This window comes from Haliotis rubra, unplaced genomic scaffold (assembly GCF_003918875.1).
Source record: "Haliotis rubra isolate DU_JTF1 unplaced genomic scaffold, ASM391887v1 Scf25, whole genome shotgun sequence".
Lineage (NCBI taxonomy): Eukaryota > Metazoa > Mollusca > Gastropoda > Lepetellida > Haliotidae > Haliotis > Haliotis rubra.
Window position 1 is genome coordinate 1,506,883 of NW_025766558.1, and position 27,742 is coordinate 1,534,624.

The 27,742-nt window shown below is 38.9% G+C and overlaps 1 protein-coding gene across 2 annotated transcripts in view; it reads right to left on the reverse strand.

The window, feature by feature from the left end:
* The window catches only part of LOC124279405 (nuclear receptor subfamily 2 group C member 1-like), an 80,426-nt gene that overhangs the window by 30,624 nt on the left and 22,060 nt on the right, over window positions 1-27,742 (reverse strand). Inside the window, exons 1-2 of one of the 2 annotated variants that reach the window (XM_046715225.1) lie at window positions 14,191-14,209; window positions 3,986-5,497 (exon numbers count right to left, since the gene is read on the reverse strand). In XM_046715225.1, coding sequence (XP_046571181.1) covers window positions 3,986-5,482 — 1,497 coding nt within the window. In that variant the 5' untranslated portion in view covers window positions 5,483-5,497; window positions 14,191-14,209. Of the gene's footprint in view, window positions 1-3,985; window positions 5,498-14,190; window positions 14,210-27,742 lie in introns of those variants that run through there. The other variant, XM_046715224.1, reaches the window with a different exon arrangement.

Genomic DNA, 27,742 nt, shown 5'->3' on the forward strand with positions numbered 1-27,742 from the left:
AAAACCCGTTTCTCTTTCATTATATAATAAAACAATTATAGACTCTTGTAGAGGTCGATATTGGTTTTTATTGACCTGAGAAAAACAATATTGACCTCGCAAGCTCGGTCGATATTGTTTTACTCAGGTCAATAAAAACCGATATCGACCTCTACAAGAGTCTATAATTGTATATTATCGCTTAAAAACACATAATAAAATGGTAATTATTCCATTTCGTGTTTGTGTTTGGATAAGCTGTGAAAGGACACAGAAATGTTTATTCAGTTGTGACAAATATTCAGTTGACATGGAGCTGGGCAAAATCTGCTCATGGAAATGGCATCTTTCGCCAATTGAACCGATCACGTAATGACGATCTCTTCATCGTCAGATATATCGCCATGATCGGTACCCTCATGATTAATTCAGCAACTCAAATATTGAAGAGATTACATATTCATGAGCGAAAAAAAGAGAGTAAAATTGTTTGATATGATTACATACTCAAAATATTGTCTGTAAAACAACTGATAGACGACTTATAAACCGATATATTATGGATATTGTTATTGTGTTTTGCATATATAGTGTTATATTTTGGTAAGGAGGAGCAATTCTTGTACTTCGGAGACTAATCTTCGAAGAGTATTTGAAGATGCTGTGCGTCCTTGTGAACACTGTCATCGGCTTTTCTCTCTTTTAGTTTAAACATATTGTATTTGGGAATACAAGAAATGAGGATCGGTGAACAAGCCACGGGCTTATGCAAACACCTATCCCGTACAACAGAGAGAAGAAAATATAATTTTGGTGACATCATAAAATAATCATTTGAGTGTTGTTGGCAGGGTGTAATCAAAATAGCAATTACAATGTCGTATATTCTCTCCTTTATTTTGGTAGATGCATTGCACATATACGTACATCTGTTACATGTCTCTTTTTTGTTGTTGTGTTATATGTATTTCTATACTAAATGTGTTTATGATGACAATGATATAAAACATTAGGAAATAGATAGTGTAGTCCACTGAATTTTTACTTACCACTTGTTGTATCACTTGATTGAGCCAGCATATTGCGCACCGGGTCAGCCTGTGTCACGTGATCTATTTGCACATGCTTGCTCTCTTGTACGCGAAGAGCTGTCAGTTCAAATGGATATGTTTCAACGCGATGGCACACCCATGTGCGTTCGTGTACCTTAAAAAGTACTTACACGAGGCAAATCTCCATTGAATGAGCTTTCAGAAAATATTAAAATCATATTTCTGTGAAATTGGCACATACATCAAAATTGTCGTCAAAAACTGACTACTTTTGCTTGTGATTCTGAGAGGCGTCTCTCGTAGCGTAACGGATCTGTGAGGACAGTTTGTTTGTCTATGACGAGCAGTGGGAGGAAAGTAGACATATTTCAACGCGATGGCACACTATATGTGCTCGTTAGGTGTACATGGAAAAGTATTTACATGGGGTAAATCTCCATTGAATAAGCTTTCAGAAAATATTAAAATCATATTTCTGTGAAATTGGCACATAGGTCAAAATTGTCGTCAAAAACTGATTACTTTTGCTCGTGATTCTGAGAGGCGTCTCTCGTACGCGTAACGGATCTGTGAGAACAGTTTGTTTGTCTGTGACGAGCAGTGGGAGGAAAGTAGACATGTTTCAACGCGATGGCACACCTATGTGCGTTTGTGTACATGGAAAAGTACTTACACGAGGCAAATCTCCATTGAATGAGCTTTCAGAAAATATTAAAATCATGTTTCTGTGAAATTGGCACATAGGTCAAAATTGTCGTCAAAAACTGACTACTTCTGCTTATACTTAGCTAAATTTCCTTAAAAATGTCTGGGAAATTAAATTTATATTTCAAAGCTCAATGAAGTATGCACTTCTCGATGTCAACGTATGTTCGGGTTTGATTTTTTGTTTTTTTTCATAAATTGTACTTAGAGACATTTGTGTGCTACTGGATGAAATATGTGGTCCATCGACAGGTAGTCAACGCCTACGAGTGACCCTCTCCCAAACAGTCATGCACTTGCTTCTGCAAGGCGTCTCTCGTACGTGTAACGGGTCTGCGAAGGGCGATATGTTTGTCTATGTCTATGACGAGCTGTGGGAGGAAAGTAGACATGTTTCAACGCGATGGCACACCTATAATGCGTTCATGTGCATGAAAAAGTATTTACACGAGGTAAATCTCCATTGAGCGAGCTTTCAGAAAATATTAAAATCAACGTTTCTGTGAAATTGGCACATGGGTGAAAATTGTCGTCAAAAACCGACTAATATAACAGCAAACTGAAAACTTACGCTTGGAGCATTGTTTTACACCAGTAGAAGTGACCACCTCTCTTAGTCCTTTTTCCAATGATTATACTTCCACCAAATAATATAGTCCATTATGAAAAATAATGTTATTAAGTAAATGTGTATTAATTTATTATATCCTCTTTGTTGTAACACAATAAAAATATCCCCATATATAGTGCGTGCGCTTCTGACAGTCCAAGTCACAAGGCGGATGTTTTGACTGAGCAATTTAGTCAGGCATCAGTTACCTCCCTAAATGACTCGCTTCCCCAGTCACTACTACGGCGAGGCGGTTGGCAGTTTTAAGAAAGTAAACATGTTTCAACACAATAACAAGCGGGTGTGCGTTGGTGTGCCTCGAAAGCTGCATATATACTTTGAATCTGCGATGAATGAGCTTTCAGAAAATACTAAATGTAAGTTTCTGAAAAATATGCACATAGGTGAAATTAAGCTGTTCAATATTGTCAAATTTTGCTTAAATTTTGCACATTTTTGTCAAAATTTGACTATCTAATGTTTTCTTTACACGTTTTCATTCATGTCAATCAATAACTTGAACACCTATTAACGACTGTAGCAAATTTTGTTTCATTATTTTCATAAATAACACTTTTAAACACGTTTTTGTGTGACATGCAGAACTTCCCTGTCTGTGATCAGGCAGTCACGCGAATGAGTGACCCCCTCTCAGGTAGTCACTTGTACGCGTAACGGGGGACCGTCTCGCGTACACGTTACGTCCTCTACTGATGATAGGGCTTGACTGGTTAGACAATAACACACGATAGGTGCTGAGTGAACTACTTAGAGGTACTTTCAATTGAAAAACCTTAATGTTTCATGAATCAATCATTAATTCACGGAAATTTGAACCGTGTATCATGATTCAATCTCTAACAATCTTGACCTTATATGGAAGTCAGCCAAACTGCGATCAAGACTTAAGAGTATGTACACGATATATGATCAAATTCCACAGACAAATACTCAAGTTATCTTCTACATGCCGATTTCCTATGCGGGATCTGAAGTTTCCATGGTAACCACTTAATGTCAGGAATTGAAGGTACTCTTACTCATATTATTACATTCTTTGATGTTATTTGAGGGGGACATAAAGCTTCCCTTTGAGGGGGACATAAAGATTCCCCAGGCGTATGCAAGAATCCTACCAGGTATGAAGACTTTGATATCTGCAATAAGCACATGGTCAAGATGGTACTGAGTTGTAATTCAAGCTAACATGAAGCATCCCCACTCACATGATTGGCTGCTATAGTCTTACACAGCGACAGCGACAATGTAATCTCTCATAAACATACTGACCTGTTATCGGTCCCTCCAGTTCACTCCGATATAAACTTTCAGTACCTCTGGTAAATAGTGCCATAAATTCAAATGTGTCCGCCATGTTTAAAATCAGCTCGGTATTCTGTCTGCAACGTTTCTGTGCTGATTGAGTTAGTAGTTCAGAGATGTTGAAATGCAAAAGTTAGCAACGAACAGTAAACAAGACATAAGTCACTTGGCTTTCAGTCAAATCAAGCAGGGCTACCTCAACAAACAGTCCCGAACACATCAGGAAACTGTTACCAGAAACATCACATACTGACTAGGTGATACATGACAATATGACATCCTGACCAGGCGATATAGGAATATATGAAACCCTTACCTTACAAGCCTCACAGATGTAAGCCCCACAGTAGAAGCCGGCAGCTACATCCCCACACACCTGACAGAACAACTCCTTCTTCATGCATGCTCCATCTGCACTATCAACACAATCCAACACTTCACCACCAGCATGTGGACTGACACATGCTTCACTACCATCTGAAGAAGACACTGTGGAACTTGGCGCCTTAGGTTTTAATTTTGGTAAAACCTTGTGTAAACATTTGTTAGTTTGTTTTAATGTCGTTCCAACTGGAAAGTACTTGGTCCTGAATATACTTGACTGTTTGCTGATCTTGTGGCTGACTTCCCCCTCTGTATTTCTGATGTCCATCTGAGAGTCAAAACAAAGTGGTTGTGACAACGGCGACGGAGTGGATGAAGATGCTGGCGATGAACCACAACTTCCTGTGATGGCACTGTTCTCCAAATCTGGCATGCTCCTCATAACTGTATTCAAATCACCCTCATGCAAATTCCGTAAGTCTATCACCTCAAAATCCATGGATTTACTGCTGTGTGTCTGGCTATTGGGTCCTGCAGATGCCAAAGTATCAGCTGATCCCTGGGCAAGTGACCGACAAGAACCATCACTGCTGGGAATAACCTCACCTGGTGAAGGCACCTCACTGGGTTCCCCAAACAGCTTGCGGGAAGGAGAAACTGTCACAGATGTTTGATGTAGCCTGGATGCCCTGGGGTTAGACCGAGAATAGGGCGGCATCACAAACCTTTGTCCCAACTGATCTGGTGTTGATATAGTGGTGTCGCCAGATTGTGCTTGGTGAATTGTATCCATTTCTGATCCTTGTGCGTTGTCATAAGGCAGTTGACCAGAAAAATGGTCAAAGGATTTGGTCATTGTGGTATCACCAGGCACTCGTCCAAAAGGAATGAAAAGTGAATTACACGTAGACTCCCTTTCTTCTTGGAATGCCTTGTGATGATTAGTTTGAGATGGAGGGTACGTAGGCACACTCATAATGGTGGAGGTATGGAGCTTCTGAGGGCTGTGGCTAGTCCTGATCTTAGGCGAATATGTATCAGAAGTCACTGTTGTACAAGGATGAACCACATGATTGGAGGAAGGAATCAAATGGGATGCTGAGACATCTTGGGAGTGAAATAGGTCTTCCATTTCTAGGATTCTTCTTCCACTGCTGCCTGCAGCATCTATGACCTGTGTCATAGGTGAGTTGGATAGAACTACACCACTTGCATCAGGGACGTCAGCCCTGTATAACCTGTACTCACTTGAGGTTGTGCTGGGATGACATTCAGAGGCTACTGCAGTCTGGTGTCCAGAGGTTGCTGGAGGCTGGTGTCCAGAAGTAGTGGAACGTTGGTGTCCAGAAGTGGTGTGCAGGAAACGCCTTTGGTTGTGTTGTGACTGAGCAAACTGTGATACCTTGGACACATGATCGGTTGGAACGCCAGACATGTTTGTTTTGAACACTCCTGTTTCCTGATTATCATGTTTGTAACGTTCTGTCATAATTCTGCATCAGACCTACAAGAAAAGCAAAACAGACAATTAGTTTCATTGCAAATATTTCATATTTTACCGTCTTTTCGTCTTACTAACTGAAGCTTGAGCTGTGCTCAACTGGGTTTGAAAAACAGTCCTTTCCAACTCCAGCTTAAGAAGTCCTAGAACTATTCCTTGATCCTGATGATGATGATGATGATGATGATGACCACAAAAGTCTCTTTGAACTGTTCACAGTTTAAACACTTTCCACAATATCATGATAAAGAAAACACGAATACTGGTGATAACACACAATGGTTTCATAAAGATGCTCATGTATCACTTTTAACCTAAGTCTGGCATTCTGGAATGTCTCCCCAACATGGTTCCAGCAGTACCAGGGCTGGGCAACAAGTGTACAGAATGATGCAATTAGACATCACTTTTACCCTGACTCTCCAGTCTGGGTCTGTCCAGCACTAGCAGGGCCATGTTGTACTTAGCAGCTCTAACCCAACAAGCCACACAATAGTAACATTTGGACATATACATGACATGTTATAACAACGCATGGTGTACAACGAGGAGAGTTCTATGGATATACAACTTCTTTAATATAATATGAGTGACGTTTTGGTGTAGCTACTAACACCGTTATCAAGCAAAATAAGTAGCTACGCCGAAACGTCGCTCATATTATATTAAAGAAGTTGTAATATCCATAGAACTCTCCTCGTTGTTCATCACACCAACTTCTAAATGCCACTCAAACAGGTTAACGCATGGTGTAATATTGAAGAGTTGTGTTCCTTGGCCATCCAGTGTATTATATCTCCATTGCGTTGTCATAACTACAGTGAGTGAGTGAGTATGCTTTTACGACGCTTTTAGCAATATTCCAGCAATATCATGGCACTTCACCAGAAATGGGCTTCACACTTTGTACCCATGTGTGGAATCAAACCTGGGTCTTTGGCGTGAGGAGCCAACAGCTTAACCACTGGGCTACCCCACCTCCCCCATAACTACCTGGAAGATGTGTTACCATCTCCATCTGCTATCAGCTATGGTAACCTCCCACAATCTTTCTCTCACACACAAATGTATGTCTGTTTGCAGCTGGGACAGGTCAAGGATCAAATCCTAGATTCAGACTGATTATATTTCCTGATAATTAGTGTCCACTAGTTTGTCCAATGTCGTAAATGTCTATGACTAGATTTCTTTTTAAGCTTTTCTCTGATAAATATTCTAATATTTCAAGAGTATTGTGGGCACTTTTTCCAGCCCCCTCAAGAAAAACATGACTATTTAAAGCAGGTGTGCTAAATTTAGTATTTCGTGGTTTTTTGCCCAATGCAACAGTGTTCAACAAGATTAAGATTTTTTTCAAGTGTTAATTCCTGTTTTCAGAGTAACAGGAAAGAAAATGGTAGACACAATACATTTATGCCGGCAAAACATTTCACTCCAAGGTTGGGGACAATATTGAATTCTATGCTAAACAACAAACCGACCACACAAAAACAACAAATCTGACAAAAATGATTTAGATGTTTCATGACAACAGTTTTGATCGGCAAATTAGTCAGTTTTCATGAATCTTGTGAACGTGTTTAGTACTACTTACACTGGACTAAATCTTAATGAGCCTAAATTGAAGTATTTGCTGAATGTTAGTCTACTATAAGTGAAGACATTGAACAATGTCTACATTATGAAATGAATCAATGCAATTTATTGAACAATGTAGACATAACTTTGTCTTACTGAAAAATGTGTCTTGGAGATGAGTCCTTGCTAGGATTTATCTAGAAACATCTTTAAACGATGAAGTCATAACTATACTTCTTTAATACCAGTACTTACACTGGTGTCTTTCTCTAAGATATAGTATGACCAGAAATTATTGAGAATTTTAGGAATATGTTTAATTGGATTTCTAGTATAAACAACCTTGACCAGCTATCAAGTGCTTGGTTTCATTCAAGAGAGACAACTCCGTTAATCCTTTTTCATTAGTTTGTGAAGAGTTATCCCCCTTTGTTTACTTTCTAGCAGACGACATTTTCAGTGATCCTCAGTATGGATGATTTAGACTGACTGACTGACTGAGTTTGGTTTTACGCCACTTTTAGCAATATTCATGCAACATCACGGCGGGGGACACCAGAAATGGTGGATGATTTAGAGAAGAGGAAGTTGATTTGAGAGTATTATAGCAAGGACATCAGATCAGCTAAAGTGATTTCAAGTAGAACAGGCATCCCTTTGTCCACTGTTTATTGTGTTTTGAAAAATATTGCAAATGGATATAGCCTTGAGCACCAGGGAGGCGCAGGTAGGCCCAGAAAATTGACTGTGGGTGACAGGAGGTGGCTTGGTATTTTTGTTTCTAAAAACAAACGACGGAGTTTAGAAAACTTAACTCAATTTTTGATTTTCCAGCAGGACAATGACCCAAAACATCGTTCAAAGCATTCACAGGCCTGGTTTCGGACCCAAAATATGACATTATTAGATTGGCCAAGCTATAGCCTTGACCTAAATCCAATAGAAAATGTTTGGGGACTTATGAAGGAAAGTGTCAATAAGAAAAATCTGACAAATATTGCTGAAATGAAAGAAGAGGTGGTCCGATATTGGGACAGCATGGACCACGACTATCTAACTTCTTTGATCAGTAGTATGCCCCGCCGAACTGAAGCCTGCATTGCTGCCCATGGTGACTTGACAAAATACTAACTGTTCACCTGTCTTTGAATCTGGAGTTGTGTTCTGCTAATATTTACATTTAATACGTGAGTACTGAGTGAAAATTTAAAAAAATTATATCAATAATTTCTGGTTGTACTGTATTACTGTCATTGTGAAACTAATATTTTATATCTGTATTTCCTATATTTCTATATGAATCCTATAGGGGTAATAATTAATAATGAACTTTTGTATAAATTATTACTGTGTGATAATATTGTACTGTTGCCAACATGCTATACCAGAGAGGCAGTATGTTGATTGTCCTACCGAGGTGGGTGCTGTTTTCAATACAAGTTCATTACAAGTGCTAGTCTCAGTACAAAAGTTTCAGTGTTTAAATACACAAATCATGTAGATCATTACTGAAACATATCTTAGAAGCTGTCGGAGCCTGATAACATGTTTGTTTTCACTTCACTTTTTGACAAGTCATGATAGTAAAGACTCCAGGAAGTTCCAGTTCATGATAGTAAAGACTACAGGAAGTTTATGTTCATGATAGTAAAGACTACAGTAAGTTCAAGTTCATGATAGTAAAGACTACAGGAAGTTCAAGTTCATGATAGTAAAGACTACAGGAAGTTCACGTTCATGATAGTAAAGACTACAGGAAGTTCAAGTTCATGACAGTAAAGACTTCAGTAAGTTCATGTTCATGATAGTAAAAACTACGGGAAGTTTATGTTCATGATAGTAAAGACTACAGGAAGTTCAAGTTCATGATAGTAAAGACTACAGGAAGTTTATGTTCATGATAGTAAAGACTACAGTAAGTTCAAGTTCATGATAGTAAAGACTCCAGTAAGTTCATGTTCATGATAGTAAAGACTACAGGAAGTTTATGTTCATGATAGTAAAGACTACAGGAAGTTCATGTTCATGATAGTAAAGACTACAGGAAGTTCAAGTTCATGATAGTAAAGACTACAGGAAGTTCATGTTCATGATAGTAAAGACTACAGGAAGTTTATGTTCATGATAGTAAAGACTACAGGAAGTTTATGTTCATGATAGTAAAGACTACAGGAAGTTTATGTTCATGATAGTAAAGACTACAGGAAGTTTATGTTCATGATAGTAAAGACTACAGGAAGTTTATGTTCATGATAGTAAAGACTCCAGGAAGTTCCAGTTCATGATAGTAAAGACTACAGGAAGTTCATGTTCATGATAGTAAAAAGACTACAGGAAGTTCATGTTCATGATAGTAAAGACTACAGTAAGTTCAAGTTCATGATAGTAAAGACTACAGGAAGTTCAAGTTCATGATAGTAAAGACTACAGGAAGTTCAAGTTCATGACAGTAAAGACTTCAGTAAGTTCATGTTCATGATAGTAAAAACTACGGGAAGTTTATGTTCATGATAGTAAAGACTACAGGAAGTTTATGTTCATGATAGTAAAGACTACAGGAAGTTTATGTTCATGATAGTAAAGACTTCAGTAAGTTCATGTTCATGATAGTAAAGACTCCAGTAAGTTCACGTTCATGATAGTAAAGACTACAGGAAGTTTATGTTCATGATAGTAAAGACTACAGGAAGTTCATGTTCATGATAGTAAAAACTACAGGAAGTTCCAGTTCATGATAGTAAAGAAGACTACAGGAAGTTTATGTTCATGATAGTAAAGACTACAGGAAGTTTATGTTCATGATAGTAAAGACTACAGGAAGTTTATGTTCATGATAGTAAAGACTACAGGAAGTTTATGTTCATGATAGTAAAGACTACAGGAAGTTTATGTTCATGATAGTAAAGACTACAGGAAGTTTATGTTCATGATAGTAAAGACTACAGGAAGTTTATGTTCATGATAGTAAAGACAACAGGAAGTTTATGTTCATGATAGTAAAGACTACAGGAAGTTTATGTTCATGATAGTAAAGACTACAGGAAGTTTATGTTCATGATAGTAAAGACAACAGGAAGTTCATGTTCATGATAGTAAAGACTACAGGAAGTTTATGTTCATGATAGTAAAGACAACAGGAAGTTTATGTTCATGATAGTAAAGACTCCAGGAAGTTCATGTTCATGATAGTTGAAAGTTGCATCATTTTATGTTGGATGTGAAATTTGCAAATGCATTTTGTAAATAAATTTTGATAAAAAACAAAGAAACAGAACTACGTTTTTTGAAAAATGACGATAATCAGTCAGTTGTAGTGAACCAATAGTATTTCATAAACAAGTCATTGGTAAATCTTTGAAGGGCATCTAGTAGTCACTGGTAGATCTGGGAGTAAACCCATGTTTAGTTTAGTTTCCCAGACAAATACGGGCAGTGATGGTAATCCCTTCATACATACAATGTCTACAATGAGATCATGATGGCCAGTGTTGTTATATTGCATCATCTTTATACTTAGTTTGGGGGGCCTCACATGCTTGGTTGGAAAATATCACCTTGCATATACATTTCACATGGGGATTATCTGCCTTTCATTATTTGAAAAAAATAAAAAAATTAATATCCAGACCTGTCATGTCAGCTCAGCCATGCTTTGCTAACGTAATTAAAATAGGCAACTTTAAGTTTCCTTGAGCTACTTAGTTCTACTAACAATATGGACCGATCACTGAGCTCAACATAAATCATGCTTGTGCACTTACCTAACAGCATTTCAAGCATGTCAAGCATCTCAATGTGTATAATTATAGCTTATGCAGCGCACATAGGATAAAATTGTGGTACAGCCCATACAACACCACATTGGGAAGCGTTATACAGGGCTCCAGATAATTTTTCAACATCAGGAGTACGTACTCCTTATGTTTTCAATATAGGTGTACTGGAAAAAAACTTAGAGTACATTTAGAGTACAGAATGGAATTTAAAGGCATATCAGTAGTCTTGTGTTTCATAAGCACCACAACATTGCTACTCTTGTGTAAACAGGTCAATAAACAATAAAACAATACTTTTCAGATAAATACGTCTGTAAATGATTCTAAGACCGTACACCATTGCTGTGGTGCTTATCTGCTACGTTTTCTAAATTATTTCCTACCGTATCGTGCATATTTTTTATCCGTACATACGCCAATACGGCCCTTATCTGGAGCCCTGGTTATAACCTGATATAACATACTGCTGTATTCACTTTGCTTTATGTTTAGCTATCAGGATACCTTATTTGTTTGATCAGATCTGTATTAGATTGATTACTTTTGTGAGACTGGAACAAAGGGTGCCATCATAGCCACTTCGAAATTTCAATGTGTTGCATTTGATAATTCTGTGTCAACATTGGTCAATGGCACAATGGGCTAACTAGCGTTCGAAATTAACGTCGGTCTTTAGGTCCGAAGCCCACTGACAACCACTTCGACCCACAGTTTCCGTCTTTTGCAGGTCCTTCTAGCCGACAGCTTTTTCATCCCCAATAACTAAGAGTATTATTTCCATATTGAAATTTAGGGCCTACACATTCTGATCAGGACCCACACCTTGTTATGGTTCTGGGTCCTAAGGGCCTGCAGCTTTTCAGGGTTAACGGCAAACACCGGTGCTAACCTAACTCTACTCCCTATCAGGATTTGGTGGTCAGACTTGCTCATTTGAAGCATGTCAGTTCCCACCTGTGTAGAATGATGCTGGTGACATCAGTCACCGGATTGTCTGGTCCAGGCAACTATTTACAACTATCACGACTCAATAGCCTACATAGTGAAAATATACTTCCAACACAACAGAAATTGTTCTTAACCATCAAATACACTCGCAGCCATGGAAAGCACATAAATGTCTGTTTCAAGACTGAATTAAATTACGTCGGTTTCATGCTAATATCTAATGAAAATGGGCTTAGAGTATATAACTCAGTACAGGTTTTCGATACCGTGGTGAACATGGCTGACGTCTTGACTGACACAACCACACCTCAAACAACATAGAGACAAACTCATCCACAAAATGAATTTCAGCTGTTAAGATAGCAGTGAATGAAATGTGTCGTCCTGTTTTTCTCAGCAACAAACAATAGTACAGCTGTGGTTACCATGGTTACATCTAGAATTCCTAATTCTACCTGGTTGTTCCCCATGTGTAGTGCCTTGTGGTGATCTATCAGCTTTGTTTAATCAACATGGTGCAGTAATCTTCTCTCTCTCAGAGGCCATATCTCTGATTAGTTTCTCACACTGAAGTTCAACATTACATACAAGAAAGCTTTGCCATAGCATCAAAAGATTCAAATACATGTAAGTTTCAATGGAATACATCTAGTGGGTATCAGAATGATGTCAAATGAATTGAACATTATGGAAAAAAACAAGATAACAATGTTGTTTTTGAGTTTACCATGTACACATTTATTTTACCGACATGCACTGCTTTAATTAAAGTATTTTATACACTGCATTGTTTGCACACTGAATTAAACATAGCAGTTTTTGGCTTGTCAGAATACCTTTCACTGATTTTAAAAATTCAGTCGAGAGGCAGATGTCATTTTGTTTACATGTGATATACTCGGAAGCAAGCTTATCGATCTTCAAAATAAATGATATTTTGTACATTTAACATTGCGGTAAGATAAATATGTTCTAAACTTCTCCCTCAGGTAATACGGTCTGATGTATGCCTCTTTGTAGCAGTGTCATCCGAGCTAGTTGGCGAGATCGTATTACTCTCGAGAGAAGCATACAACTTACATTATTTCCAATTGGCACTGTAATTATTTTTGAAAAAAAAGGTCCCCATCCCCCACCTCACTCACTCACTCACTCATAAAATGAAAATTCTTGAACCTGCCATCAAATTGCCTGATTGCTTACATTAAAGATAAAAAAACATAATAAACACAAAAGTAAATGCTATTACATGTATCTGCTTCCATGGGATATTATCCACAATTAGGATATTAGCCATTAGGAGGATCTACATTTCTGATCTTGTGTAGATTAGGTTTAGTTTCATAATGTGACTCAAACCATGCCAATGTGAATCACATAGAGTGGATGCCGAAAATAGTATATGTTGTATCCTGAGGGATGCTCAAGAATATTCATCATACCAAATTCTTGACAAATAGAATTCCTGCTATAAATATATCTTCTAAATCTTACACACTGTATACACTTACCAAACATTAACAGATTAAATGGAGAAACAGGTGTATTGGAGTACGTTAAACTCATCCTCGATAATCTCCAGGGAATATGTTCGATAAATCTCCACTAGTACCCTGGATGCATCTATGGCTCGGCATAATCTTATTACCTCCCTTTGCTGGCTCCTCATTCTCACAGTAGCCAATCAGCTAAGCCGCCGTTACAACCGAGCTTGCCAGTGTCAGCAAAGATAGCGGTCGCAGTCACAAAGGGCTGTTCGCAGTCCGACTCAGATTTTGTGGGAAATCATACAGACAAATTGACAGGTCTGAAACCTTAAAAAATATATGCAAGAACTCTTTCTACCTCATTCAGAGTACCTCTGCAACAATTATGTTGCCAAGTTTAATCGGTTAGATAAAAGAAACAAAAGTGAGTTGTGATTGGTAAGGTCAACTTCCCAGCATAGACACCTGATTGGATAAAAAGCCAGCCAAGGGAGGTAATAAGATCATGGGGCCAAGCCGTAGATGCATCCAGGGTATATTAGTGGGTGAGTGAGTGAGTTAAGTTCTAAGCGGCACTCAGCAATATTCCAGCTATATGGCGGCGGTCTGTAAATAATTGAGTCTGGACCAGACAATCCAGTGATCAACAGCATGAGCGACAATCTTCGCAATATGGGAACCGATGACATGTGTCAACCAAGTCAGCGAGCCTGACCACCCGATCCCGTTAGTCGCCTCTTACGACAAGCATGGGTTACTGAAGATCAATATTTTAACCCAGACCTTCACGGGTGGTATATTAGGCTTAAAAAAAAATGTTGTGGTTCCGATTACCCGACCGACTCTTGAATTCTGGTGCCGACCCAAGTTTTTTTAAGAGGTATGAATAAAATAAGCTTTCAGATACCATTGTTTTGCCCGGCACCAATGGACATCGGTCATTCTGATAGAGAAAGTCGACATGATGGCTGCAAGCTTGTTTGAATAAACAATTAAACATTGATAAATGTGTTATTAGTTCATAGTTTACTTCTAAAAAAAATTTAAAAAAAAAAAGAATTCCTACCTACCTACCCTAAATTTAAACGAGGTGTAATCGGAACCACAACATTTTTTTCATTTGGCTTTAGTGGAGATTTATAGGAACGTATACCCTGGAGATTATCGATGATGCTTAAACTGAGAAAGAGGTGAACTGGAGTACCTTAAACTGAGGGACAGATGTACATGGAGTTGAAAATTGCTGCTTTTTAATTTGTCCAGAGGCAGACATAATTCTTAGCTCAGCCTCTGTCAACGCTGTGGTAGACACAATGCTTTAATTACGTTGGGGATAACCCCATCACACTGGAAATAGGAGACATCATATTGCCATAGTTCTTCCTAGAGAATATGCTTAGTTATCTGAAACCTTTCTTCGTTAATGAAACCATTTCACCAATCAACAATTGATGAGCATGTGCTATCTGCCTTGGCAGACACGTTACCTTGGATACAACAGATGACACGTGGGTAATGTGACCAATGTCATGAAGCAATCCCATAATGACCTAACTCAGATGATGGCTGATGCCTGCAGGCTACAGCCCTTGGAGTCTTGGATGTTTAAATAAAGCAGAATGACAAATCGAGAACTGCACCATTTTCTCTTTTGGGAAACATCATAGGCAGAGAAGCAAAATAAGAGGTTTGGAAAAACACAAATGTCACAGGACAAATGCAATGGCATACATGGAGGCAGATTTATTTAATAGTTTCTGCAGTTGCGACATCTTGCTTTGATTCGGACTGTGGTCAGGGACAAGTGAACCCACTGCCTTCAACATTATATTGTTATGCTCAGGTGAACCCAACAGGTGATCCTAGCTGTTGAACCCATCTGGTGAACTCAACAAGTGAACCTAGCAGATGATCCCAACAGGTGAACTCAACAGGTGAACCCAGCAGGTGAACCCAACTGGTGAAACAAATTGGTGAAACCAACAGGAGAATAAAACTGGTGAAACAAACAGGTGAACCCAACTGGTGAACCCAACGGGTGAAACAAACAGGTGAACCCAACTGGTGAACCCAACAGGTGAACTCAACTGGTGAGGTGGAACCCAACAGGTGAACCCAACAGGTGAACCCAACAGGTGAACCCAACTGGTGAACCCAACTGGTGAAACAAACAGGTGAACCCAACTGGTGAACCCAACGGGTGAAACAAACAGGTGAACCCAACTGGTGAACCCAACGGGTGAAACAAACAGGTGAACCCAACTGGTGAACCCAACAGGTGAAACCAACAGGTGAACCCAACAGGTGAATCCAACAGGTGAACCCAACTGGTGAACCCAACAGGTGAACTCAACTGGTGAACCCAACAGGTGAACAACAACAGGTGAACCCAACAGGTGAACCCAACAGGTGAACTCAACTGGTGAACCCAACTGGTGAACCCAACAGGTGAACCCAACTGGTGAACACAACAGGTGAACTCAACTGGTGAACACAACAGGTGAACTCAACTGGTGAACCCAACTGGTGAACCCAACAGGTGAACTCAACTGGTGAACACAACAGGTGAACTCAACTGGTGAACCCAACTGGTGAACCCAACTGGTGAACCCAACAGGTGAAACTCAACTGGTGAACCCAACTGGTGAACCCAACAGGTGAACCCAACTGGTGAAACCAACAGGTGAACTCAACTGGTGAACACAACAGGTGAACTCAACTGGTGAACCTTAACTGGTGAACCCAACTGGTGAAACCACAACAGGTGTGAACCCAAACAGGTGAACCCAACAGGTGAAACAAACAGGTGAACCCAACTGGTGAACCCAACTGTTCTTTAGAGAACACATTTATCATGTGTGTACATCCAGATATAACGTAAGCCTTGTTCCTCTGTCTATCTACGTATTACCCTATTCTCTGTGTCAGAACTGCATCTGCAACTTGCCCTACATGACTTTCACTTGCTGATAGACACATGTACCCTGGGATTAATTCATGAATAAATGAATGAATAACTGAATATGCATTACAAAGGGATTTTCTTTTGGAGTTTTTCTATTTTGACACATCAAACAGCATATCCAGCTTCACCTAGGAACTGGGGTGACAGGTAGACATAGCAGTCACAGAACTCAGGTATTTGATTGTCACAGATATATACTACCCATCAAAAGTTTAGACTCACTAGTGTAAATGTAGCCACTTACTTCAGTCAACTGTTCTAAACTAGATTTTGCAAAATATTCCATACTGTTTACACATGAACTGATGTGTTGTAAAACATGAACGATATTTGCACATGCTTTTCAGCAATTTGATGCATGATCCTTATGTAATGCATCTGCATAAGGTTTGCAGTTGGTTCCCCCAAGTTAGGGGAGAAATTCATCTTCGATGTAACCACACATATATACAAAACATACAGTGAATGTTTTAAGTGAGTCTAAACTTTTGATGGGTAGTATATGTTACCTGAAAAAAGTAAACATAAAATTTTCATGATCTTACAACAATTTTAACTTTCCAAAACCATTCCAGACCAAAGGAATAAAATGAATGAATAACTGAATATGCATTACAAAGGGATTTTCTTTTGAGTTTTTCTATTTTGACACATCAAACAGCATATCCAGCTTCACCTAGGAACTGGGGTGACAGGTAGACATAGCAGTCACAGAACTCAGGTATTTGATTGTCACAGATATATACTACCCATCAAAAGTTTAGACTCACTAGTGTAAATGTAGCCACTTACTTCAGTCAACTGTTCTAAACTAGATTTTGCAAAATATTCCATACTGTTTACACATGAACTGATGTGTTGTAAAACATGAACGATATTTGCACATGCTTTTCAGCAATTTGATGCATGATCCTTATGTAATGCATCTGCATAAGGTTTGCAGTTGGTTCCCCCAAGTTAGGGGAGAAATTCATCTTCGATGTAACCACACATATATATACAAAACATACAGTGAATGTTTTAAGTGAGTCTAAACTTTGATGGGTAGTATATGTTACCTGAAAAAGTAAACATAAAATTTTCATGATCTTACAACAATTTTAACTTTCCAAAACCATTCCAGACCAAAGCACCCAGATCACAATGACTGTTAATCAACCTCACCTATATGGTGTCTACAGCAGAGAAGATCTTTGTCTCTCAATCAAACCAGCCAGCCCAGGTTGCTCACCCTGTGCCCCAGGTGGGAGTGGAGTCTTACATCATCATATCGACGCCTCACTCCTGACAACATTACGCAATGCTGGGATCTCAGTCAGCAAGAGAACCAAGAGGAAACAGAGCAGGAAGGAAAATTAAAAGGAAAATTGCTGTGTGTCACAATGTTTTCCCAAACGTCTCAACAACTGTGTCCTGTCGTGGTGCTTACTACAACAATCTCATCCAAGTACACCCTCATGCTCCCCAAAATGTCTTAGAATGTGCCTTTGGAATGCCCAGTCATCTCAGAATAAACCTGTAGATATCTTTGATATGATCATTGATGATGATATTGATGTGCTAATTCCTCACAGAGACCTGGCTGAGGAATGTTGGTGATGAGACTACGATAGCTGAAATGACGCCAATGTCTCATTCCTTCGCATCATCCACGACTTCGACTCTAAAGGTGGTGGTCTTGGCGATTCTCTACAGGAAAACACTCACAATTGGGTCTTACAGATTTAAACAGCAGTCTTAAATCTTTGAAAAGATGGAGGTAATGTTGACATCTGACAGACTACTGTGAGACTGGTCTGTATTTATCGGCCCCCCACCCTCCGGCCAAAACAAACTGTCAAACAAAGACTTTCATCAAGAGTTATCTGCCCTGTTTGCATCACACTCCAGAAGCTGTACAATTTACCTTGGTGATTTTAACATACATTTCAATTCTCAGGAAAAACCAGAGGTAAAGAAGTTTGTCAAGCTCATGAACTCTCACTGTTGACTCAGCATGTCATCATGCCAACTCATAAGTCCGAAATATTCTGGACTGGGTTATCACACACAGTGATCTCAAACTTGTTGGTGACGTTCAGGTCAAGGACCAGCAGATTTCGGACCACTTCAGTGTCTTCTTCAATCTTAAAGCTGGCAAAGCCAGAGAATGAGCCCGATTGGTTTTACCTTGCCGAAACATCAGTAAAATTCCATCTGAGACTTTCAGGCTTGATTTACTGACCTCTAAATTACTGGAGTGATCCTCCTTCTGACGCTGATGAACTTGTTCAACTCTTCTGTGATACTCTTACATCACTTCTGGATAAAGCACGCCCTACAGTTGAGAAGAAGGTTATCCTTCGTCCCTCATGCCCCATGGTATATCATGAGGCTGTATCGCCACTTTCAAGTTCACGCGGAGCAGAGAGCAAATGGCTTGTGTACTCGGCTAGAAATACATCGGCAAATATATCGGCAGTGTTGCAAATGATACCAGACGACTGATTATTTCGCTAAAGGAACTATTGTCTCAAGAGCATAACCCGACAGCATGGTAGTAAGCCAGCATCCCTTTATCGGCTCATGGGCAAACTGCTTGGAAAGGGACGAAACAAGATACTCAGTCTCCAGCAGAGGAACAGAAGGAACTGGCAAACTCGCTCAATTCCTTCTTTATCTCAAAAATTGAGAAAATTCGTCATGGAGTCTTGCCTGTGATGGTGATTACAGTGAACCAATGTTTGCAGAGTGACCCCTGTCACATTTCAGAACATTTAGTCCCAAAGGAAATAGAACAACTCATTCGCTTCATCAAAACCCACTTCTTGTGACTCTGACCCCATTCCAACCAAACTTCTAATAAAGCATCTGGACCTACTGATTTCACCCATCACTAAGATTGTCAATATAAGTCTTCAGAACGGTCTGTTCCCAAAACAGTTTCAAGGCGGATGTGGTCAGACCACTATTGAAAAAGTCTGTCTTGGATCCTCAAGATCTGAGAAACTTCGCCTGTCTCAAACTTGTCTTTCACATCCAAAATCATTGAGAAAGCAGTTCACTCCTGTCTCAAAGAACATCTGTTAAGTCATGATCTCCTTGATTCATTCCAGTCTGCTTCCACCGGCAGTACTACAGTACAGACAGCACTGCTTCATGTAACTGACAAACTTCAACGCGCTGCCACTGACGAGGGTAAGATTTCAGCTCTGGTCATGTTGGACTTATCCACGGCTTTACACCGTTGACCACCCTAAACTCCTGACTAGATTGCAGCATCATTATGGACTGAGTGACCTTGTCCTTCAGTGGGTTTCCTCTTACCTGACAGGTCGGCATCAATCGGGTCCTTGTGGGCAGAGAGCTCTCCAACTGCGGCTGTCTCCTGTGGAGTGCCCCAAGGATCGGTTCTTGGCCCGGGTTCTGTTTGTGTTGTACACAGGGCATGTTGGATACATTGTCAGTGATCATGATATATCTCACCATGTTTATGCTGATGACACCCAGCTTCTGGAATCGTTTCACCCATCAGAGTTGAATGAGTCTCTTCAGCGCGCCAGCTGACTGTACACTAGACATAAAGTCATGGATGACTACAAACAAGCTCAAGCTGAATGACCACGAAACCGAAGCACTCCTTGTGGGCACAAGACAACAACTAAGCAAGGTGGATGCTGTCACCCTCAAAGTTACAGATCGCGGATATCCGTCCATCAGATGTTGTGAGGAATCTTGGCTTCACATTGATTCTTCTTTGACGCTCAATGCCCATGTTAACCAAGTGAGCAAAACATGCTTCTTCCATCTCAGGTCGATCAGCAACATTCGGCCAGTACTTGACTTCTGCAGCAACTCAAGCCCTTGTTCGAGCCTCTAGTAACATCCAGGCTCGACTATTGTAACAGTGTTCTTTCTGGCATCAACTCCAATTTGATTGATAAACTGCAGAGGATTCAAAACACCTCTGCCCGCATTATCAGTAGAACTTCTAAACGTGTCCACATCACTCCTGTCCTTAAAGAACTCCACTGGCTTCCAGTCAAGGCAAGAATCGATTTCAAAATTCTCTCCCTGACGCATTAAATGTCTCCATGGCTTGGCCTTTCCTACCTCTCTGACCTGCTTCACCCATATGTACCTGCCCACGTAGTCTCCGTTCCAACTCTCAGAATCTTCTTGTGATACCCTCCTACAAACTGAAATCTTTCGGACACCGCAGCTTCTCCTACACAGCACCGGCCCTCTGGAATGTTCTTCCATATGACATCAAAGACTCTGACAGTTTTGATAGTTTTAAAAGCAAAACTGAAAACCCACCTTTCTCAGTATACTTCTCATCACTTCACCCATCTTCATCTTTGTAGCTTTTGAGCATACCCAAGGGCGATGGAAAAGGCATTATAAATGTGCATTATTATTATTATTATTATTAAAGAAACTTGACCTAAATTCTATGACCTGTTCATCCATTGCTGTACTGCATGAAGCCAGTGACAGGCGGAGGTACTTGGCGGTACTTACTACTGGCAACGATCAGTACATAGAGGGAAAGTTTAACATGTTAAGTCCTAAAGTACTGTCGAAAATAGAAAAAAATGTTTTTTTCGCATTGATATCTACAATTTATGTAGTTAATATTGGTGTTGGGAATTGGTTAAAATCTCATAATTGATGATTGATTCATTACTACCGATCAATCATCGAAATAATTGGTTTGCGTCATTTATGAAATTTGTTAATGCACATTAAAATAAGGGGGAAAAAATGTAGTTCTTCTGGGGTTTTTTAGCAAAATTTCACATCTTTAAAGGATGACTAGTGTGTTAGAAACATAAATTTCTTGGAATCTTTAAGATAAATTCAATCATGACTTGAAACGAGCTTGTAGTGCTTACGAAATGTAACAGACAAAACCAACCATGTGAAAAATATTGTTAATGAAAACAAGTGTTCCAGAATTGTTTGTGTTCGATTACCGGTATGAGAAATTATGATCAATTGCTTGGTCGTTTAGTCACTACTGACCAATCTTTGATTATTTCAATTAATCGGACCACCACTAGTTAATATGTGTAAGTGTGAAATATCTGTTAAACTAAGTTCGGCATAACTACAGTCTCAGTGGTAGGGAGATAGGAAACGTAGAAAAAGGGACTTTACTGAGGAGAGATTAGTGCAGAAATAAAAAATGCGGGTTTTTTCTAAGTCCAAAGCGACTTATCTGGAACAGGCCATAATAATAACTTTAATACTGAAACTATGAAGGATGTAGCTGCCATGGAGTCTCACTATCACAACAAAGAGAAACAGGTAGGAGGGGTCGTCTCAAACGCAAATCCAGGACGGGTGTCGCAGACAGTGGTTGGGGTCGGGCTGGGGGATAGAGATATAAGCTGAGATAAGATAATTCTTTAGGGGAATTAAACCGGGAAGCAAACGGCATGTCAAATCAATTTACAAATAATATCCAGTCCTGTCGATTTTCGGGTGGTCTTGCCACCTATATATTTTGAGACATTTAATACGATGGCTGATTTAAGCTTTTCCATGGGTATCATACCATTTTACGTATCTCAACATAAACTTTATGATCAATAGATGAGACATATTCAACACAGATGAAAAAGCATAAAATATATTTGAGATGACCCCTTGTGCTTGTAGGCAGGACGGGCATTTCATGCTAGGTGAGTCTACGACGGTCCGTCTATAGTCCGATCTATTGTTTTGAGCAGCTATTCATATTTTTTCTAAGATTGAGCCGATTTTACGAGTAAGTAAACATGCTTTTCTGGATATACTATTACCGTATATGGGTTATTTCGATATATGCTATTTGTAAATTTGTCAATTTTAGGGATACAGAGTAACAGCCTAAAACAGTTTTTTCTATTTCCGACAGTACTTTAGCACTTCCTTTGATGGGCATCCTAGAAGTTATCCATACAGTTATCATCATTCTTCATGTCTAGTCCCAGTTTGTAGAGTCAAAACAATCAAACATCCTCTGAATTTAAGGAAAAAGAATGTTAAACATATCCCAATTTGGACAAACTAACCACTTGTTTCACACCTTGTCTGCCAGGGGAATGCTGTTCACAAAAACCCTGACAAGCAATACCTCAACTATCTCCTGTAACCTTGATCTGATCAATGAGCTATGTTATTAGTCAACATCAAGCATGAATACATGCTTAAAGGTCACATGCAACGTAAAACACAACTTTGCAGATTCTGATACCTTCGGTATGGACTTACCAAACAAAGTCGTCAAAATGCAAATTCAACTTATAAAGTTGAAAAATAACGCGATGAAAAAAAACGCCAAATCGAGAGTTCAAACGTTTCACTAAATTTCCCCAGACTTTTCTGGGAAAAGCGGGTTTCAACAGCTTTGGCTGCGCTCATAGCATGTCGCAGTGAAATAGGTTCGCGGGTTGGAAGCGGTTGTCTGGTGAATACCGGTGAAGGCTTTGGTGTGAGCTATTTTTCTAATGTTTTGTTGATATCTCACAGAGTAGCGTAGCTTTTATATGTTATGACAGTAAATTAACTGTTTTATATAATTTCATTTGTCTATTTCACCACACGTTCTTCTTACCGAGTCACTTTCTCAGTTCGATACTTAAAAGCAATGTCATTATTTAACGTTGACAGAATTTCTAACTGTGATATAGATATGTCGCTAAGTCACAGACAAACTCAATGTCTTGTTTTATTGACACCTGTGTGTCTGCCTGCCTGTCTGCTAATGACAATATTCAATACACAGCTGCTATCACTGACCACATGCAATTTGAACTTAACACCAATCAGGCTATACACCATAAACAAAACGCATTGATTTACGGCCCGAGTTCGGTCTCTGTCACATTATGTAATTACACAGACAGGCAGGTGTGATACTTGAACTTGATTGCAAAATGTTATACACAAAAATGAGCATGTATTTACAAAACCCAACATCTCTATATATATACACAATGAGCATCTGCCAAATGAACCAGCCGCTTACGCTTGAGTGCACACCCACCCGCTCTGACTGGGTTCGGTATCGGCGCTGCTTCGTTTCTTGGGACTGACTGACTGACTGAGGTTTGGTTTTCGCGCTTTTAGCAATATTCCAGCAACATCATCGGGCGGGGGACACCAGAAATGGCCTTTACACATTGTGCCCATGTGGGGATTCGAACCGGGTCTTCAGCGGTGACGAGCCAACACTTTAACCATTAGGCTACCCCACCTCGTTTCTTGGAAGTAAAACCGAAATTACACAATATTGCACTTTTGATTTTATGATTGTACGCTTATAATTTTGTTTATATGTATTTTCATAACCAGCAATGTATATTATATGTCATGAATAAGTGATAATTGTGTTTTAATTATGTTTGATTTTTGGTTGCATGTGACCTTTAACATATATACTATATTTTAGCTCACAGATATGCATCAATAGTCCTGATCTGATCAATGAATGTTTCATCATCAAGCATGAATACATGCTTAACATATATACTATATTTTAGCTCACAGATATGCATCAATAGTCCAATGAGTGAAAGCACCAACTAACACCAAAGTACATGGTCCGTGGTCACAGAGCCAAGTTGCTTCTACAAATGTCGGTGTTCAGGAGAATTTTCATCAATCCGGGGTTTAGAATGTGTCTATTTCTGCAAGGCATTATTCACGGGTTTATACATACACCTTGAACAAACTGTAATCAGTTTCTAATTTTGACGTTTTAAGAAACCAGTATCAGATCAGTTGGGCTGTGCAATATCACCGGTAAATTGGTATATTCCGGTACAGTATCTTGCGATACAATTATCGCGATATGGTTCAGACTCTCCTATATATTGGGTTGTTCAGAGTTAGCTCTCTTTGAAATATCTGCCCTTGATTTCCATAGCAACAAATGTGCTCTAAAAGTGCCAAGTCTCTTTTATTCTGTTGGATTCATGTTACATTTTACAAGTGAATCTTTATAAGTGTATCCAAAAGTGAAAAAGAAAATTCTACCAAATCATTTACATTCTGTGGGTTTGTATGGTTTCAGAGGGTGACATTTGTGAGGAATTAAGTGGCCTCAAATGGACCAATCATTCTTTTGGACTTGACCTGAGTGACCATTTCACAATTCACATTATTTTGTTATTTTTGTTTGTTTCATAATGGGACATATGTTATCAATTTATCATAAAGGCCTTAGTCTTATAAATTTTGTACCACTGTATAATGACATCCTAGTCAAGGATCTTAGTTATTGGAGGTCACATGTGATTTAAGCTCAAGTAGTTCACCTAAATAATGTTTTTGGTTCATTTAAGAATTGAATGTCACTTTTGTAGCTTGCACTGAAAAATGAATGTTGTCAAAGCGTTGTTCACACGAGAGTTTAAACAACGCTTTGACATCGTTCATTTTTCAGTGCAAACACACAAAGTGACATTCAATTCTTATAATTTCGCACTTTGATGTTTACACATACGTTTTTTACCCACTTCTACATGTTCTTTGTTTACAGTGATGTGTTTTAACACCTGTAAAATGTTGTAATGTCATTCTGTTCAAGACCGTATTGTAGCGATGTTTGTATACTTGGCGATTTTTTTACACATGTATCCCAACCCTTGAAGAAATAGTTCTCAAAGTATTCCTTAAAATATTACAACAAATTCGTCAATAGGTTTGAAACTGCTTTAATAAGCATAACATCAATAAAATTATCTAACAGAAACAAATATCAATAACAATATCATTTTAACAAACTGTCATTGTACCTATAAAACTATGACGGATTCGTTTGACAGCGTAATAATACACTGACCGACTTCGGAGTTGGAATAGGAAGCATGATCTCGTTCCTGTATTCTATTTATTTGTGATTGTTTATTGTGAAATTTAATGAGCAGTTTTTAAACAGATCACGGGGCAGAACCCGCAAACCTTGAGAGATTAAACTCTTGTGATAAGGAACAATGCTTTCGGCAATTGAAAATCCGCTTTGGTCGTGAAGAAGTGACATTGCCAAAATTGGGGTGACTTGAAACAGGATCGCTCGCTAAATTGGCATCACCAAATGCAGCAAGATCATTGGGGTTCCTTGAAACCATAGCGGAAATTTGAAAATTAGGTCGCACTGGCTGGGACTTGTTGTCGGTCAGATTTTTGCAAAACCGTACTCAGTTGGTCTTTTTTGTTACATACAAAAACAAGTAAGTGATATGTATAAATTAAAAGGAGTGTGAATGCAAATGATTTATTTTGTTTACGTCAAGCTGGACAGTGAGTATCCTGGGGAAAACCAGGAAAGTAGTTCCGGAAAAAGTTCACATGACCCAGATCGGCTCGAAAACGTTCACACACGTATGAACGATGTTACACACGTATGAACGATATGAAGGGTTCAACGGAAATGAACCTTGAAATTTAGATCACATGACCGCTGTCTCAACCAACCAACGTTCGGGAATCTGTGTAAACTTCAAAGTATGACATTATTTTGCAATAGTTCATGTTAACATATGTGTATATTCGAGTTGAATCTTAATGAATCACTGACATACAGTAACAAAAGTTACATACTGCATTGAACTTGGAAGTGCATTCTGTTGAAGCAAATTTAACAACACTGACCATGAAAATCATGTTATACTATTACCTTTATCATTATGTTCGCCAAACTTTGTTACAAAACTTTAATTAAACATTCCACAATTAGGCTCTATATCATTTTATTTATCTGTAAACCATTGGGAAACAGCCATACACAATGGGGACGGGGAGCCTGAAAGTATGTTGTAACAGGGTGATGAGCAACAGCAGAGAAGATGATATCCCACACAGACCTATCATGAACTTCAGGTGTATGCACATTTGTTCAGAAACCTTCCACAATATGTATTGCAATATCTCTTCAATGATTGCAATATGTCGCAATATGAGTGAGTGAGTGAGTGAGTTTAATTTTACGCCGCACTCAGCAATATTCCAGCTATATGGCGGCGGTCTGTAAATAATCGAGTCTGGACCAGACAATCCAGTGATCAACAGCATGAGCATCGATCTGCGCAATTGGGAACCGATGACATGTGTCAACCAAGTCAGCGAAACTGACCACCCGATCCCGTTAGTCGCCTCTTACGACAAGATAGTCGCTTTTTATGGCAAGCACATGGGTTGCTGAAGACCTATTCTACCCCGGATCTTCACGGGTTCGCAATATGAGAATCAGTGCAATATCCAGCCCTACAGGTCAGGTTCAGAGACAATTAATCCAGCTTTCAGCTGAATCTGTCAAACAGTTTCATTACTTTCAAAGCAGTAGTGGTGTTCCGATTAATTGAAATAATCGAAGATTGGTCGCAGTGGCCAAACGACCAAGCAATCGATCACATTTTCTCATAATCGAACACAAACGATTTTGGAACCGCTGTAATAGAGTTTGAAATACTTGATGATGGAACATATCTAGGACGTTGTCAGGGCCGGAAAACATGTCTATTTCTTAGAAAACTCACTTCACTTTCTGAAAAGTCATGACTGAATATTTCTTGAAGAATCTGGGAAGTTTATGTTACACTGGAGCTGAATATTTTCCACTGGATGTGAAATTTGCAAATGTAATTTGTGCAGTTTCTAAATAAAACAAAACAACAACATAGAACCAAATGTTTTTTCTTTATACTTATCTGCAACTACAACCTGAATAGGAAAATCTAAAAAAAATGTAATTTTTAGAGTAAAATTGATATTTTATACTTATCCTGACTCATGCTCTTTTTGCTTGTCTTCTTCTTCTTGCGAACATAGTGGAACACTTGTATCTCCCTAATTGAAGCTCCTTCAATGTAAAATCACTAATTAGTACTCACCACGAAGTTACCTCCCTTCCACAAGCGCGGGAACGAGGGCGCCACCTCCACCCATGTGCCTCACTCTCTCCTCATATACTGAGCCCAACATTTGAATTTACAGGGAAATCCAAAGTGTTATGTGGGGAGGATGGGAGGAGCTTACCTCATGAGTCAGGATAAGTATAAAATATCAATTTTACTCTAAAAATTACATATTTTTCCTTATCCTGACTCATGCTCTTTTTGCTTGTAGAATCCTACGGCAAAGGAGGTGGGAATATATAATACTTTGGATGTTAATAATTAGTGATTTGAACTGTGATGATTGTAATAACCCTATGGGAACTTCATAAAGGCACTGAACTGATGAATTCCTGCTGCTAACTTATCAGCTGCCATATAAAGGTTATTACAATGTACTTATTATGATAAAGTATATATAACATTAATACAATGCTTAAGACTAATAGACTTAAGCTTGTTAATATGCTAGTATAAACTCCTTAGAGTTTGTTAGCTAAAATACTTTAAGATATAAACATAGTACTAAGCTTAAGATATGATTAAACTTAAGCTAATTATATAATAGCAAAACTCTTTAGAGTTTGTTAGTTAATATACTTATATGATATAGATATAATGCTGAGCTT